Below are 16,440 nucleotides of genomic sequence, written 5' to 3' on the forward strand. Positions count from 1 at the left end.
TTGACAGCTGGTGAGCAGCCGTACTGAGCTCTTCAAGCGAGAGTGATTCCTCGAGTTCATTCCTCTCACACTCACTGAGCTGTGGTAGTCCACTCAGGAGTTCTTCAATTGCTTCGGGATCACATGGCTGGCTGTTGTACAGTTTCTCGTAAAAAGATAACGCTTGTGAAGTGATGTCATCTTTGTCGGTAGTTTCCTGCCCATTGGGCAGTTTCAGGTGGCTGATGGACTTCTTTTCTCTGTTTTTTTTCTCCAGCGCAAAGAAGAAAGATGTAGATGAGTCCATTTTATTATATTGTATAAACTTAGCCCGCACCATGGCACCTTGATCTCTCTCTTCATACAAGTCTTTCAGAAGAATTTTGTTCTTCTCCAGCGTTACTTTTGTTCCTGTTTCTTCTTCTCCGCTTATTGAGCTGCTGAGTTTCAGTATTTCCTTTTCAAGAAAGTTGATCTTTTCCTTGATTTCTCTGGTGCTGTTTTCCGTGTATTGTTGGCAGAAGATCTGAACCTGAACTTTGCCAATGTCCCACCAGTGGTTTACTGATGTGTACTGAACCTTTCTCTCTCTCCAAGACTTCCAGAAAAGTGTAAAGGCGTGAATAAAGTGATGATCCTGCAATAACCTGTTGTTAAAGTGCCAGTGATGTTGACGGGAAGTGCTCAGTGTGGTAGTGACAGCGACAGAAATGTAATGATGATCAGAAAGATGAGTGGGATGAATATAACAGTTATAAAATCTGCCTCTGTTGAATTTTTGAGTATAAAGTCTATCGAGTCTTGCTGCAAGAATCTTTCCGGGAGTTGATTTTAGCCAAGTATACTGCCTGTCTGTGGGTAGAGTTTCTCTCCACACGTCTACTAGATTATGGTTTTGTACCACGGTTCTAAGTGCTTCTGCTGAGCGAGGATGAGGTTCGTCATGATTCCGATCTACACTCTGATTCAAAGTGCAGTTGAAATCTCCAGCTAAAACGATGATCCTTTCTTGAGGGATATCTGAGATGGCTTTATCCAAAAGATTAAAGAAACTGACGCGTTCCGTGCCAATGTTGGGAGCGTAAACGTTAATCAAGGAAAGCGAGAGTTCATGTAGATCAATATCTACTCTCTGCATCCTTCCAGGTATAATTTCTACTGCGTTTATTGCTTGTTCTCGAATATCTGCAGAGAACAATATAGCGACCCCGGCGCTCATGTTTGAGCCATGACTGTGAAAAGCCTGACCTTTCCACTCACTTAACCACTGAATTTGATTGCTGTTGTCTGTATGTGTTTCTTGTAGGAATACTATGTTAGTCTTCTTTAGGAACAGAAAATTAAAAAGACTGAAACGCTTCTCAGCACTACGGCACCCATTAATGTTGAGTGAGCCAATGTTTAGAGAGGCCATGTTTTTTTATTTATTTAAGTTAACATTGCCCCTTCTTTTTGAACTTGTGTTGTATCGTCTTTTTCACTTTTAGCATCATTGTTTTCAGACGGTAGCGTTTCTGTTGGTCAAGTTCTTCAAGGGTGGCATTTTGCATTACTACGTGACATGACAAATAAAAACGTGAGAGATCGGGAAAGAAGGTTTCAATTTTGAGTTTCTTAACCCCTTTTGTCAGATCTAAAAAGGCATTTATCTGTAATGTGGTAAGCAGCTGAGAACTACTGAAAGTTTTGTGTAGTCTAGCTATCATCCCTGAGGAATCAACGTCCTCATCAGAGCTACTCCCTGGATCTTCAAGTTCGTTTTCTGAGCCATCGCGCTGTGAGCTTTCTAAAGCCGTCTCAGAACAAGTTTCCTGCATTTCCTCCTCTAGCTCTAGTGAAACGTTAGGATCAGCCTCTGGATGAACAGGCTGTGAGAGCTCCTCACTCCCCGTGAGGCTGTAAGTGCACTTCACTCCCGGTAGGGTCGGTCTGAGACAGGGACCGAGGCTGTAAGTGCACTTCACTCCCGGTGGGGTTTGTCTGAGATAGGGACCGAGGTTGTGGGGGAGGAGGTTCTTGCCTTTTTTACAGTTTTTTTCCGTTTAACGCTAGGGTTACGTTGTGGAGCCGGATCCGCGCTGTGGCCCGTTGGGGTTTCAGCAGCGTTGTCAGTGTTAGGTGTGACACCTGTCTCGGGTTGGTTAGTGGGAGATTCTGCCTCGAGTTGTTCGGTAGGACTCGTCACCGGCAGTGCGCGAGCTGTAGACACGCTCGGCTGCTCGGTGCGCGCTGGGTCTGCGGTGTCTCTACCTGTGTGCTCTCCTGTCTGCTCGGACACGTCTGTCTGACATGGCCGTGTTCGCCACACACGAAACATCTCATCTGCTCGGAGCTGATGAAGATGGTGTAGTCTGCGTGTTTAGGATCATGTAGGTGAAACGGCGGAAAGACATGACGTGTTTAATGTCCGGGTTTTTTAAACCCAACGGAATCATTTTAATCGGTGCTGTTAACTTTCCGTAGCGCTCGAGCACACTTTTTAAAGTTTCATTTTTAATAAAAGGAGGCACGTTAGACAGCACGATTTTCTTAGAGACACCGGAGAGTGGAAACACACGAACATACTCATTGTTTACCATTAGCCCCTGTTCAATTAGCGCATCAACCATTTCAACTTCGGCAAGAAAAACCATCACTGCTTTGTTCATCCGAGAAGCTGATCTGATGTTTACACCACCAACCTGATTGCTGAAAGCGGTGAGAACTTCTTCAATTGGTACAGAATCATCCGGCGTACATTTACACCCATGTCTCAGGGTCAGACGAGAGAAATCTCCATTTAACTCCATTTTGGAGCGAGTTCTGCCGACAATAGTCGGCTCACACACTGTTAACTTCACTTAAACTCTTACTTTAGAAGAAAAAAAGCTAAATAAGAAACCAGAAAAGAAAGTATTTGAAAGCGCTACAAACACTCAGACGTGCTCTAGCCACCTGTACTCTCGCCCGCTACCCACAATCCTCAGAGAGAGAGAGAGGGAGAGAGAGTGTCTGAGAGAGAGTGTCAGAGAGAGAGAGAGAGAGAGACTGTCTGAGAGAGTGTGTCAGAGAGAGAGAGAGAGACTGTCTGAGAGAGTGTGTCAGAGAGAGAGAGAGAATTGAATTTCAAAAGCCTTTTATTTACAAGCTTGTAAAAGCTACATCGACCTATTTCGGTCCCTCAGAGTCATTGCAAATGACCCTAAAAGAAAAAAAGTAAAATAAATTTATTTATATCTATCTATCTATCTATCTATATATAATATAGATAGATAGATAGATAGATAATTAAAATAATTCTCCTTCCAGTTGCCTTTAAAACCCACAGGGAGTGAAGAATATAAAAATAAGCAAACAAGTGTCAACCAGTATGTACACAGTCTTCTAAAAGTTGATGAAATCTCACTTTTTCTTCTGCAACCACACATAATGCCCCTTCCAGACACCATATATTCTCAAATGATACAAGGTCTTTCATCTCTTGGTAAAACTTAAAATCGATTAATATCCTAGATTTTAACAGAATCACAAAAACCACTAAAATACTGTCCCCTGAATTTGATTCAATTTTGTTTCTCCTGCTGACATATATGGCCATCTTTGCCTGCCCTATGATAAAATTTATCAACTGACACTTAAACCTTTTTTTTGAGAGTATTTAAAACCAAAAATAAAAGTTTCGATTGTAAAACTCTCGTTAAAATGGCCAAGCAGTCTCTGTAAAACAGTAAAAAGAGGCTTCAATCTTACACGGTGCATAAACATGTGAAAAACAGATTCTCTCACGGCACAGAAAGGACATTCGTAACTCACATCAGGGTTTAAAACACAAATAAAAGAATTAACAGCCACTGCACCGTGTAAAATCCTCCACTGTAAATCCCCACACTTTTTTGTTAATGGTGACTTGTACAAGGCTCTCCATTGTGGCTTTACATGTTCCTTTATTTGTAGAACAGAACGCCAAGGTGTGTCGACTCTTTTGTCCAGAAAATTTTTATTTAGTGATAGTACACACATTTTGTACAGTTCTTTCCCAGATGGTAACTTGGGACCCACAAAACTTAGTTTTTCAGATTTAAAAAAACACACCTGAGCACTCACGTACATTCGCCGAGACACTAAAATCCGGAAAAGGATCTTGGACATTGGGACTACTTAGCCCTCCGGAATATTCCTCCAGCATTTTCAAGACCTCTTCAGTCAACAGGGACCTCCATTCCACAAGGAACTGCGTGACTACACGGACTGACCTCATCTTTATGTGTCCAGCAACTGCCACCGCGTTCCCAAACTCCGGTCCTGCTAAGGTCAGTAGGTCACCCAGAGTGTTGACTCCAGCCCTGCGGAACCCCTCCGTGAGTGCAGGAAACCGCTTTCTTTGAGATACATCTAAGATGGAACCATTTATGATTGGCTCCTGCAGCAGCCAGTAGAGAGAACTTGAGCATTGTACTCTCTGCACTGTTAAAAGTCCCCACACTTTAAAAACATTACGGTAAAAAACAGGAAGTTTCCTGATGTCCATCTTTTTCGGGTCCATCCAGAAAAGAGGTTTATGTAAATCCAGCCCTTCAAGTGTCCGTAAAATGGCACATGCTACAGCCTTCCAGTTTGCATTTACAGGTCCATGTAGCAGCCTTTGCACAAACTGTAACCGAAAGGCTGCAGTCCTGCTCTGCAGGTGCACCAGTCCATGTCCCCCTTCATCCTTGGGGAGAAAAAACTAAATACAAGTAAATGTGTGCATTTTATGTAAGACCAACACTTTTAAAGTACAATAAGTCTCTGAATTCTTTTTAATAACGTTGTTATGCTGTTGCTAACCAAGGATGAATAAAGTACTTCTTAGCATTAATGCGACTTCTGGTGCTGCATGGTTTTGCTGATGGCTTTGTAGTCTGGTTGATACGTGGTGAGGTTAAGCTTCATGCAGGCGTTGAGACTTCCATCCGTTAAACGTGATCGTAGGTTGGTCTTAATGTTCTTTAGATGTGAGAAAGACTGCTCACATGCATACGTAGAGCCAAACATTGTCAGTACAGCAATACTCACACGCTGCAGTGCGTGGTATGTGACGGGAAGCGCGTTCCAAGTTTTGACAATCAGCTGGTCCGCGGGTTGAAGTTTTTTCATTTCTCCCCACTTGTTTGCTCGCCAACTCTGCTTGCTGTCGTGCAAGTCTTTCCAAATCTTCATTCAGTGACTTGAACTTATTCACCCACATGTCTGAGGCCTTCAGGTCAGCAGCTTGTAGCTCAGAATCTCTGACGGAGACACCGGGGATGTAACTCAGGTCGGCGCTGTCCACTGCACACTCGTGTGGATGGGCGATGAACTTAAAAAGACGAGTGCGCTCACGAAATTCTCCAAAGCGCGCTTTGAATGACTGCAGGAGATTAGATGTGAAGCCCGCTAGCTGCTGAAGATCAAGATGTTGAGCAGGGTCACTTGCTGTGCATGCATCTTTAAACTCTCCCAGTTTTTCAAAATGTAGTAAACGACCTGTTTCAATGTCGGCGATGAAGAGTTCTAGCTTGTTTTCAAATGCAAACACTGCTAGTTGAAGGGATAAGACTGTATTTCCAACGCCTTGCATTTTCACCGTTTCATCGATGCAATTTTATCATTGCATATTAGACACACTGCAGAACCTGCTCTCTCCACAAAGGCGAATACCTCTGTCCATTCCTGCTGAAAAGTACGATACTCCTCATCTTTTTTTTTTCTTTTAGCCATCTTCTTCGATAAAAGGGTTTCTGCAGCTAGCTGACTACTTGATTAAAAGGAGGGAAGTTTACTTCCTGACCTCACAACGACCCGTGTACGTTACGCATTATCCAATAAAAATTTGGAGTTGTCCCGGAGGACAGCTGTGATTGGCTCCAGCCGCCCGCAACCATGAACATGAGCGGTAGGAAATGAATGGTTTGAAATACATGAGAATGTTTTATATTTTTAACGTTATTAGTATTTTTAATTAAAGATTTGTCTGCGAGCCAGATGCAGCCATCAAAAGAGCCACATCTGGCTCGCGAGCTATAGGTTCCCGACCCCTGCTCTAAACAGTAAAACAAAATCCTTAAGTCGGGTTATGGCGGAGTGTAGTTTTTTTTGACTGCACTAATAGTTCGTAAACACCACACAGGAAGTAGGAAAAGAACTACATTTCCTATCTGCCCTGGCTGTCACAGGCTAATAGCACCAGCTGCTTTCCATCGCCCTAATGACTGATTCTACTGCTGCAACGAGAACAAATACAACGAAAGGTAAGTTATTATTATAATTTTTTGCAGTTTGCAAGTTTGTAATTTTATTTCCCTGCTTTAAGACTTTATTTATAATTAAATCGCAATATTAAAGTAATTGTTATGCTAGCGGACTTTACTAGCCAGAGTTAGCACACACTTTAACCAATCTAGCACATTAGTAAGTACAATAAGTTAATAAAATGAAGTTAATATATTAAATAGGCTTTGGTAGTTGGCATGTCATGTGAATATTTAGTGTTATACCGACTTCTTTAACTAGCTTCACCATGTAACGGATAGTTCGGTTATAAATAGCAGAGTCAGGCTTCCTAAATAGTTATCGATCTGAGCGCTGGATTGAGTTTAAAGCCTCTGAAATCGAGGACAGGGTGGACAGTAGTCTGGACCGAGCCGAGCTCATTAGTTCAAGTTATTAGTTTGTTATGAATCTGTAAAGCGCTGGGCGGTGGTGTGATGTGCTTCGATGTTGTAACTACAGCGCGCTCCTTTTATTCTGCGTCTCTAAACACCGCAGCTGAGCTGTGATCTGTGTGTAGAACAGGTTTTCACTCAGCAAAGTTATTAGCAAGCATGGATATGGTTATTTTCTTACTCAGAACATCACTAGGGACTGACAATCTCAATATATTAACATTTTCTTTAGAGGTAAAATGGCACGAAGGTGGAAGAAGAATAATTATAACTAGACCAGTACATTTCCTGAAGAAAATGTGAGCGGTGCTTGCCTTGGTGAAATCGGGACAGGGCGCCAATACATTCAAGAGCCGCCCGCGTAGGGTGCCAATACTTTTTAGAACCGACCGTCAAGGGAGCCAGTACTTTTGAGAGCTGGCCGTGCAGGGTGCCAATACTTTTGAGAGCCGGCCAGATCATGTGCCGATACTTCTGAGAGCCGAACAGATCGTGTGCCAATACATTTTAGAGCCGAACGTGTACCGAGGCAAAACTTTTACAGCTTTCTGTTTAGAGGGCCAATACTTTCACAACTCAATGCAAGTCTATGGGAAATTTTCTGATTTTGAGCTTCCGTAGCAGGAATACTGGCATTCCAATCGCTTATAAAAGTCATAGCACACCTCTGCTCAATAAGCCGATCGATTCGACACCTCACCCGTCGATCTCCGACAAACGGTGCGGGACTAGTTACGCACCGAAAAAAAAAGTGGAAGAAGAAGAATAATTATTATAATAATAACTAGAACGGTACATTTCCTGAAGAAAATGTGAGTGGTGCTTGTGTGGCAAAATTCAGATCGGGCGCCAATACTTTTGAAAGCCGACAGCGTAGGGCGCCAATACTTTCGAGAGTCAGACGAATAGGTTGCTACAGGGGTTTAGCATGATGCTCGCATGTTTTAGCATCATGCTTGCATGTTTTAGCATCATGCTAGCATGTTTTAGCATCATGCTAGCATGTTTTAGCATCATGCTAGCATGTTTTAGCATCATGCTAGCATGTTTTAGCATCATGCTAGCATGTTTTAGCATCATGCTAGCATGTGTTAGCATAATGTTAGCATGTTTTAGCATCATGCTAGCATGTTTTTGCACATTTTAGCATCATGCTAGCATGTTTTAGCATGTTTTAGCATTGTGCTGGCATGTTGCTAGCGTGTGTTAGCACTGTACTGGCCGTGTAGGGTGCCAATACTTTTAAAGCTGGACAAATAGGGTGCAAATACTTTCGAATGCCAGACTCTAGGGAACCAATATATTCGAGAGGTGAAAGCGTAGGGTGTCAATAATTTCGAGTGCCGGACGCTAAGGGCGCCAATACTTTCGCGAGCCAGACAGATGGGGCGCCAGCATTGTTAGAGCCGGCTGTGTAGTGCGCCAATACTTTTTAGAGCCAGCCGTCAAGGGCGCCAGTACTTTTGAGAGCTGGCCGTGCGGGGTGCCAATACTTTTGAGCGCCGGCCCGATAGGGTGCCAATACTTCTGAGAGCCGAACAGATCGTGTGCCAATACATCCTAGAGCCGAACGTGTACGGGGGCAAAACTTTTAGAGCTTCATCTCCTGTTTGAAGTATTCCTCAAAAATTCCTCACCTCTCTCTCTCTCTCTAAACCCCGCCCATACACGTGTTTCACCGGTAGACAGTACTTTCTGTCAAACTGTCATTCGAAGTAGTGTGCTAATTTATGGTCTTTGTGTTTTCCTGACCAACAGTTTGTAGGTAGTCTAATTTATGATCTTTGTGTTTTCCTGACCAACAGTTTGTAGGTAGTCTAATTTATGATCTTTGTGTTTTCCTGAGCAACAGTTTGTAGGTAGTCTAATTTATGATCTTTGTGTTTTCCTGAGCAACAGTTTGTAGGTAGTCTAATTTATGATCTTTGTGTTTTCCTGACCAACAGTTTGTAGGTAGTCTAATTTATGATCTTTGTGTTTTCCTGAGCAACAGTTTGTAGGTAGTCTAATTTATGATCTTTGTGTTTTCCTGAGCAAGAGTTTTGTGTGGAGACACTTATTTTATGACCGGGGGTCGTGGTGTAATCCTATCAGTATGTTTATGATAATGAGTTGGGGTCTGGGGGTGTTAATGGCTTTACGATACCCCCAGCAATAGGTAGACTCTATGTGTAAAAGTGGAGTCAGTTACACAGAAGTCTCTAAGATCTCGGCTGTGTACCAGTGTTTGCGCTGTGTGATTTAAACGAACCTGCGGCTTCTCATTTTAGCACCGCTAAAGTTTTATTTTTATTTTGAGGAATACTTCAAAGAGGAGGTGGCTGTCTATCGTAACAGTAAGTGTTTTATTAGTGGTGCTTGAAAAGCACTACCATTGTTCTCTTGCATACTACTTATTATTATTATTATTATTATTATTATTATTATTCCACTTTTTTTTCGGCGCGTAACTAGTCCCGCACCGTTTGTCGGAGATCGACGGGTGAGGTGTCGAATCGATCGGCTTATTGAGGAGAGGTGTGCTATGACTTTTATAAGCGAATGGAATGCCGGAATTCCCACTACGGAAGCTCAAAATCAGAAAATTTCCCATAGACTTGCATTGAGTTGTGAAAGTATTGGCCCTCTAAGGAGAAAGCTGTAAAAGTTTTGCCCCCGTACACGTTCGGCTCTAGAATGTATTGGCACACGATCTGTTCGGCTCTCAAAAGTATTGGCACCCTATCCGGCCGGCGCTCAAAAGTATTGGGACCCCGCACGGCCAGCTCTCAAAAGTACTGGCGCCCTTGACAGTCAGCTCTAAAAAGTATTGGCGCACTACACGGCCGGCTCTAACAATGCTGGCGCCCTATCTGTCCGGCTCTCGAAAATATTGGCACCCTATTTGTCCAGCTTTAAAAGTATTAGCACCCTAAACGGCCAGTATAGTGCTAACACATGCTAGCAACATGCCAGCATGATGCTAAAACATGCAAGCATGATGCTAAAACATGCTAACTAGATGCTAAAACATGTTAAAACATGCTAGCATGATGCTAAAACATGTTAGCATCATGCTAACACGTGCTAAAACATGCTAGCATCATGCTGAAACCCTGTAGCAACCTATCCATCCGGCTCTCGAAAGTATTGGCGCCCGATCCAAATTTTGCCAGTGCAAGCACCACTCACATTTTCTTCAGGAAATGTACCGGTCTAGTTATTATAATAATTATTCTTCTTCTTCCACTTTTTTTCAGCGCGTAACTTCTCTCACGTTTGTCGGAGATCAACGGGTGAGGTGTTAAATCGATCGGTTTATTAAGGAGAGGTGTGCTATGACTTTTATAAGCGAATGGAATGCCGGAATTCCCACTACGGAAGCTCAAAATCAGAAAATTTCCCATAGACTTGCATTGAGTTTCGAAAGTATTGGCCCTCTAAGGAGAAAGCTCTAAAAGAATTGCCTCCGTACACATTTGGCTCTAGAATGTATTGACACACGACCTGTTCAGCTCTCAGAAGTATTGGCACCCTTCGCCATCGGCTCTTGAAAGTATTGGCACCCCATTCCTGTTTTGCCATGGCAAGCACCATCCACATTTTCTTCAGGAAATGTACCGGTCTAGTTATTATTATAATTAATGGTGCTTGAAAAGCACTACTATTGTTCTTCGGCCTACTTATTATTATTATTATTATTATTATTATTATTATTATTATAATTAATGGTGTTTGAAAAGCACTATTATTGTTATTTGGCAAACTTATTATAATTATAATCATTATTCTTCTTCCACTTTTTTTTTCGGTGTGAAACTAGTCCCGCACCGTTTGTCGGAGATTGACGGGTGAGGTGTCAAATCGATCGGCTTATTGAGGAGATGTGTGCTATGTATTATGGAAGTGATCAGAATGTCGGCATTCCCGGTACGGAAGCTCAAAGTCGGAAAATTTCCCATAGACTTGCATTGAGTTGCGAAAGAATTGGTGCTCTACACCGCCAGCTCTAAAAGAATTGCCTCCATACACGCCCGGCTCTAAAAACTATCGGCAACCAATCTGTCCGGCTCTCAGAAGTATTGGTGCCCTATCTGGCCGACTCTCAAAAGTATTGGCACCCCGCATGGCTGGCTCTCCAAAGTATTTCCGCCCTACACGGCCAGCTCTAAAAAGTATAGCTGCACTACACGGCCGGCTCTCAGAAGTATTGGCGCCCTGTGCCTCCAGCTCTCAAAAGTATTGGCACCCTACGCCGTCAAAAGTATTGGCACTCTACGCTTCCGGCTATCGAAAGTATTGGCGCCTGATCCTAATTTTGCCATGGCAAGCAGCACACATTTTCTTCATTAAATGTACTGGTCTAGTTTATTATTATTGTTGTGTCTGTGTGTGTGTGTGTGTCTGTCTTATTATTTCTGTGTCTGTGTTATTATTTCAGACATCAGATATTTCTCATCTATATTAAATGTTTTCTACACATTTGATCATTTTAGAAAATGTTTGAAGGATTTTCACACGCACCCCTGCTCTCATCAGACAGAACCTCGATTGGGAAACACTGGGTTAGTTACTCGTCTGACCCTTAACTTACTCTCCATCATCACTTTTATTCTGAGTAACATTCATTATTCACACAGAAACTACTTACACACCAATCCTCACTAATATCAGGATACTCGCTCTCATTAAGAGAAAACCAGAAAAAATACATTCCTGCAGATATTTAAGTAAACTTACTCAGCGTATGAGTTCTGCTTCTTTATCTAATGATCTGCTGAGTGTTTCTAGCTCCTGTTATTTTATTTTAGTTTATATATTTGTATAGAGCTCTGACAGTTGTTCGTGCACAGCTGAATGAAGTCACGAGATAATAAATGAAGGTAATGAAATGATAATGTGTGTGATGTAGATTTTACCAGACTGTTAATTCTGTTCTCTGTATTTGCAGCGTTTTCAGGCTTATACTTTCAGTATTTACAGGCCTTTGCTCGATGGATCAGAAAGCTGTCTGATAACAAACCATATCTCTCTCTGTGTGTGTGTTTATTACCCTACCTCACTGCCCCTCCCCCTCTGCAGAATAAACGGTTCGGAAGTGAAAGTGAAAGTCAGTCTCCATTTTGTGTGGAGGGGACAATACAGCATTTCAGGAGTAAAAACACAGTGAGTATCTACATCTAAAGCTATAATATATAAAGACACTGAATGTACACTAGATGCAGAAGAGTTTTGTGGGTTTGTACTGAAGTTTGAATGTACACAGGTTGTTTTATGACTTGATACAGAGACTATTTCCTGTAAGTGAACTCTGTGCTGATACAGGGTTTGATTTAACACACCGATGTTGGAGTGAAGTAAACGTGTGTCCTGCTGTAATCTGGAGAAGGAGACATGACCTCCAACATGAGTGTGTCTGGAGAACAGGACTTAAAGAGAGACGAGAGGTGAGTTACTTTTCCATTCACCAGCAATAAATACACACCGTCTCATGGGACAGATCTGTATCTCTAAACACTCACTAGTTAACAGAGGAACTAGACTTTGGTTTAAGGTGTTTAATAGCAGTGAATATATCACTGATCTGATCTAAGAACAGTTTAGAGAAATCATTCACTGAGAGAAGAGTAAAAAGGACTGTGTAATGTGGAGGAGAAGAGCAGCGTAGCTTTGAGTCAGTGAACTCTACAGGCTTTAAGACCCAGCTGAGTCAGTTATCTGTGACTGGGACTCCTGACATCAGTGTAATTCCTGAGGTATGAGGCGTGTCTCCTGTTTGAATAAGTGTGCAGACTAGAGCTGAATTAAAAAGATGGAATTATTGGTGTTTAATGATGAACACATTGTGTAACAGTGCTGAGACAGCAGAGTATTAATTATTGCTGATATTTCTGTTTCATTCTAGAATGATGGAGGGAAAGAGATCAGACTCACCAGAACCCAGCTGTGTGTCCATGAAGAGTGAACGGTCAATGGATCTTCCATTTACCTTCAGAGACGGAGCCAGTTCTCCTGATGTGAGGTCAGTACAGTGAGGTGTTTTACAGCAGTGTTCCACCTGATCAAACTCACTGGTCTCATTCTGAAGCCCTTCATGATCTTTATCAGGTGTTGAAGCAGTAAAACACTAAAGTGTGCAGTGCTGCAGCTCTTGGACTGGCGGTGAGGAAAACTGCTTTAAGAGTTCAGTTCAGCCTGCAGTCCCTGAGCTGGAGGGTCTGTGGTGCTACACAACAACATTTACACCTGGGACATTAATGACTAGATCACTATTTTATTCATGAACATGTTAGTGTCAGTGAGAAATCCTGAAATCAGTGTATTGTGTTAAGAGGATAGTGTTAAATATCTGTCTCTGTATTTATTAGTGTGTGTTGTGCAGCTATGAATACATATAGTCTATATCACATCATGTGTTTTATTTCTTCACAGACCACAACAGAAGAAATCAAACCTCAGCAGAAATCAGTTGGACTCCATATTCAAGGTGTGTGTCTTTTTAATGTGTGTAACTTGTGTGTGAGCAGGTTGCAGGTTTTTTATTTAAGATCATGACAATTTACAGATTTATTGATGTGCAGCAGCATTATGGGTAATCAGGCAGAATTTCAGCTGTAACTGTGGGAATAGAAAGAGACTTTTATTCTTTTCATAAAATAAAAGCATCTCTCAGCGTGTAACATTATAATATTTAGATGTGTTCCTGTGTGTTTCTAACCAGGAGCTGGAACACAAAGTCATCACCCTGATAAAGAATGAGCTGAAGAGGTTTAGGAAGCGCCTGAGTCCAGATTACCCAGCATGCACTGAGAGAGAGGTGCAGGATGAGGAGGATCTGCACAGTGTCAGAGACGGAGCGCTGAAGATCACACTGCACGTCCTGAAGAACATGAACCACACAGATCTCGCTAACACACTGCACAACAGTAAGAGCTCTGAGTCATGGCTTTATTCCATCAGGTTCACTTTAGAGAGAGGAAATAGTTTTAGATAGGAACACTTTTAGTTTGAAGTTCGAGTTTAGTATCATGTACATCTGCTGCTTTTCTGTTCTGTTCGTGGTCCAGCTTGTGGTGACTCTGTACAGTGGTCCTGTTCCTTCAGGAATATTTACTACATGAATCAGGAATGAACAGCAGCATTTGAATTTGACATTTAATCCTGTGTTCAGTGATTTTACATTAAAACACGTTATTACTTTGTTTATTAGAGTCTGTGGCCTCTGTGTATCAGCCAAAGCTGAAATCCAGCCTGAGAGAGAAGTTTAAAAGAATTAATGAAGGAATCTCACAGCATGGAAGCTCAGCACTTCTGAATGAGATCTACACAGAGCTCTACATCACAGAGGGTTGGAGTGGAGACGTCAATAATGAACATGAGGTGAGACAGATTGAGACAGCGTCCAGGAGACCAGCAACACAGGAGACACCCATCAAATGTAATGATCTCTTTAAAGACAAGTCCATCAGAAGAGTGCTGACTAAAGGAGTTGCTGGAATTGGAAAAACAGTCTCTGTGCAGAAGTTCATTCTGGACTGGACTGAAGGAAAAGCAAATCAGGACGTCACCTTCATGTTTCCACTTCCCTTTAGAGAGCTGAATCTGATGAAGCAGAAACATCTCAGTCTGATGGATCTTCATCACTTTTTCCCTGAAATGAGAAAACTACAATTAATAGACTCCTACAAAGTGGTGTTGATCTTTGATGGTCTGGATGAGTGTCGACTTCCTCTGAATTTCCAGAAGAATGAGAGACTGTGTGATGGGACAGAGTCAGCCTCAGTGGATGTGCTGCTGACGAACCTCATCAAGGGGAATCTGCTTCCCTCTGCTCTCCTCTGGATCACCTCTCGACCAGGAGCAGCCAGTCAGATCCCTCCTGAGTGTGTAGACCAGGTAACAGAGGTACGAGGGTTCAGTGATCCTCAGAAAGAGGAGTACTTCAGGAAGAGGATCAGTGATCGGAGCCTGGCCGATAAAATCATCTCACACATGAAGTCTTCAAGAAGCCTCTACATCATGTGCCACATCCCAGTCTTCTGCTGGATCTCAGCCACTGTTCTAGAGAGAATGTTGCGTGAAGCAGAGAGTGGAGAGATCCCCAAGACTCTGACTCAAATGTTCACACACTTCCTGATCTTTCAGATCAAACACAAGGACCAAAAGTACCATCAGAAATGTGACCCTGATCCTCAGCAGACCAGAGAGAGTATCCTGGCACTGGGGAAAACTGGCTTTCCAACAGCTGGAGAAAGGAAACCTGATCTTCTATGAGGAAGACCTGAGAGAGTGTGGCATTGATGTGAGAGAAGTGTCGGTGTACTCAGGAGTGTGTACGCAAATCTTCAGAGGGGAGTTTGGGCTTCACCTGGGGAAGGTGTTCAGCTTTGTACATCTGAGTGTTCAGGAGTTTCTGGCTGCTTTATACACATTTCTCTCCTTCATCAGCAGAAATGTAACAGAACAACCAACCACTGATCTGTCTGATCTTCTCAACAAGTCAGACATGTCTGATCTCCTCAGGACTGCAGTGGACAAGGCCTTACAGAGTGAGAACGGACACCTGGACCTGTTCCTCCGCTTCCTTCTGGGTCTCTCACTGGAGTCCAATCAGACTCTCTTACGAGGCTTAATGCCACAGACAGGAAGCAGCTCTCACAGCAAACAGGAAACAGTCGAGTACATCAAGGAGAAGATCAGGGAGAATCCATCTCCAGAGAAATCCATCAATCTGTTCCACTGTCTGAATGAACTGAATGATCATTCTCTAGTGCAGGAAGTACAGACTTACCTGAACAGAGGAGGCTACAGGTGTCTCAGTGGAACCAGACTCTCTCCTGCTCAGTGGTCAGCTCTGGTGTTTGTGTTACTGAACTCAGATCAGGATCTGGATGAGTTTGATTTGTGGAAATATGACCGATCAGAGGAATGTCTTCTGAAGCTGCTGCCAGTGGTCAAAGCCTCCAGAAGAGCTGAGTGAGTATTTTATTTATAAATGTATTACTGCATGGTTTATTATTTTAATGTAACACTGAACTGCACTGTTTGGATTAATGCTGATTAATAATTACTCTAATCATCTTTAAACAAACCTCTGGTACTGTTCCAGAAGAGTTTCACTTTTTACACCAACACGTTACGTCTGCACTGAGGGCGGGGCCATGAGGACAAAACCTTCTATCACCATTTATTACCTTTTCTCTAAAACTGATGAAGAAATGATCTCTACAGAATAACTGCATGTATTCATCACTGCTTTCTGATCATTTTGTGATCTAAACACCAGTGAAAGGCACTTTTTCTTTTCTCCTTTCATTTGAAAGTGAGATTGAACAGAACTTCACAAACGAGAAGAAGAAAAACAGAACACTGTCACCATGGGAACAATATGAATACAGCATGTGACATTGGTGATATAGAGGATATAGGAAAATATCTATCAATAGACATGACTGATTATTCTATTTTCTGGTCCTATGATGTGTATCAGCGTATCACACCGCCCAATCTGCACTGAGGGACACGTGAGAGTGTCGTGGAAAACAATCTTTCCAACCTAAGTTAAAGACTTCAGAGACAGAGGGTTTGTAGATGCCAAAGGTCATCAAACTTTATTGAAACAACAAAGTGAGACAGTCTGCAGAAAGTCTGAATTATACACACACAACCATGTCTTTATATACTTTTCTGAAGCAGTAAAATTATCCCTAGGCGGGGCATTAACCTCTTCTTCCTAAAAACAAACCAATCTCCATCGCCTTCATGAATTATTCATATCTATACGATACCTTACATTTGTGGTGCATGCGTTGTGAGTTGG

At 42.4% G+C, this 16,440-nt stretch overlaps 2 protein-coding genes across 3 annotated transcripts in view; both read left to right on the top strand.

Moving 5' to 3' along the window:
- The first annotated feature begins 11,718 nt into the window (after positions 1–11,718).
- On the top strand, positions 11,719–14,908 carry LOC128604703 (NLR family CARD domain-containing protein 3-like). Of its 2 annotated transcripts, none has more exons than XM_053619806.1 (6): positions 11,719–11,786; positions 11,946–12,067; positions 12,526–12,642; positions 13,053–13,107; positions 13,342–13,546; positions 13,831–14,908. In XM_053619806.1, the coding sequence occupies exons 2-6, from the start codon at positions 12,015–12,017 to the stop codon at positions 14,892–14,894; spliced, it is 1,494 nt and encodes a 497-aa protein (XP_053475781.1). In that variant the 5' UTR covers positions 11,719–11,786; positions 11,946–12,014; the 3' UTR covers positions 14,895–14,908. The 2 variants fall into 2 exon arrangements, with proteins under 2 accessions (XP_053475781.1, XP_053475782.1); XM_053619807.1 differs by having other exon boundaries at positions 11,759–11,786; positions 11,909–12,067.
- Positions 14,908–16,440, top strand: part of LOC128604709 (NACHT, LRR and PYD domains-containing protein 3-like) — a 15,632-nt gene continuing 14,099 nt past the window's right edge. Inside the window, exon 1 of the mRNA XM_053619831.1 lies at positions 14,908–15,596. Coding sequence (XP_053475806.1) covers positions 15,127–15,596 — 470 coding nt within the window. The 5' untranslated portion in view covers positions 14,908–15,126. The remainder of the gene's footprint in view (positions 15,597–16,440) is intronic.

Source organism: Ictalurus furcatus, unplaced genomic scaffold, assembly GCF_023375685.1.
Source record: "Ictalurus furcatus strain D&B unplaced genomic scaffold, Billie_1.0 scf2, whole genome shotgun sequence".
NCBI lineage: Eukaryota > Metazoa > Chordata > Actinopteri > Siluriformes > Ictaluridae > Ictalurus > Ictalurus furcatus.

What these genes read in the sequence shown, in the direction of transcription:
- LOC128604703 (XM_053619806.1), top strand. Translation starts at nt 12,015, where the DNA reads ATGACCTCCAACATGAGTGTGTCTGGAGAACAGGACTTAAAGAGAGAC. An exon ending in GCCAGTTCTCCTGATGTGAG is followed by an intron (nt 12,643 to 13,052) that starts GTCAGTACAGTG and finishes ATTTCTTCACAG; the next exon opens with ACCACAACAGAAGAAATCAA. An exon ending in CGCTAACACACTGCACAACA is followed by an intron (nt 13,547 to 13,830) that starts GTAAGAGCTCTG and finishes TTTGTTTATTAG; the next exon opens with AGTCTGTGGCCTCTGTGTAT.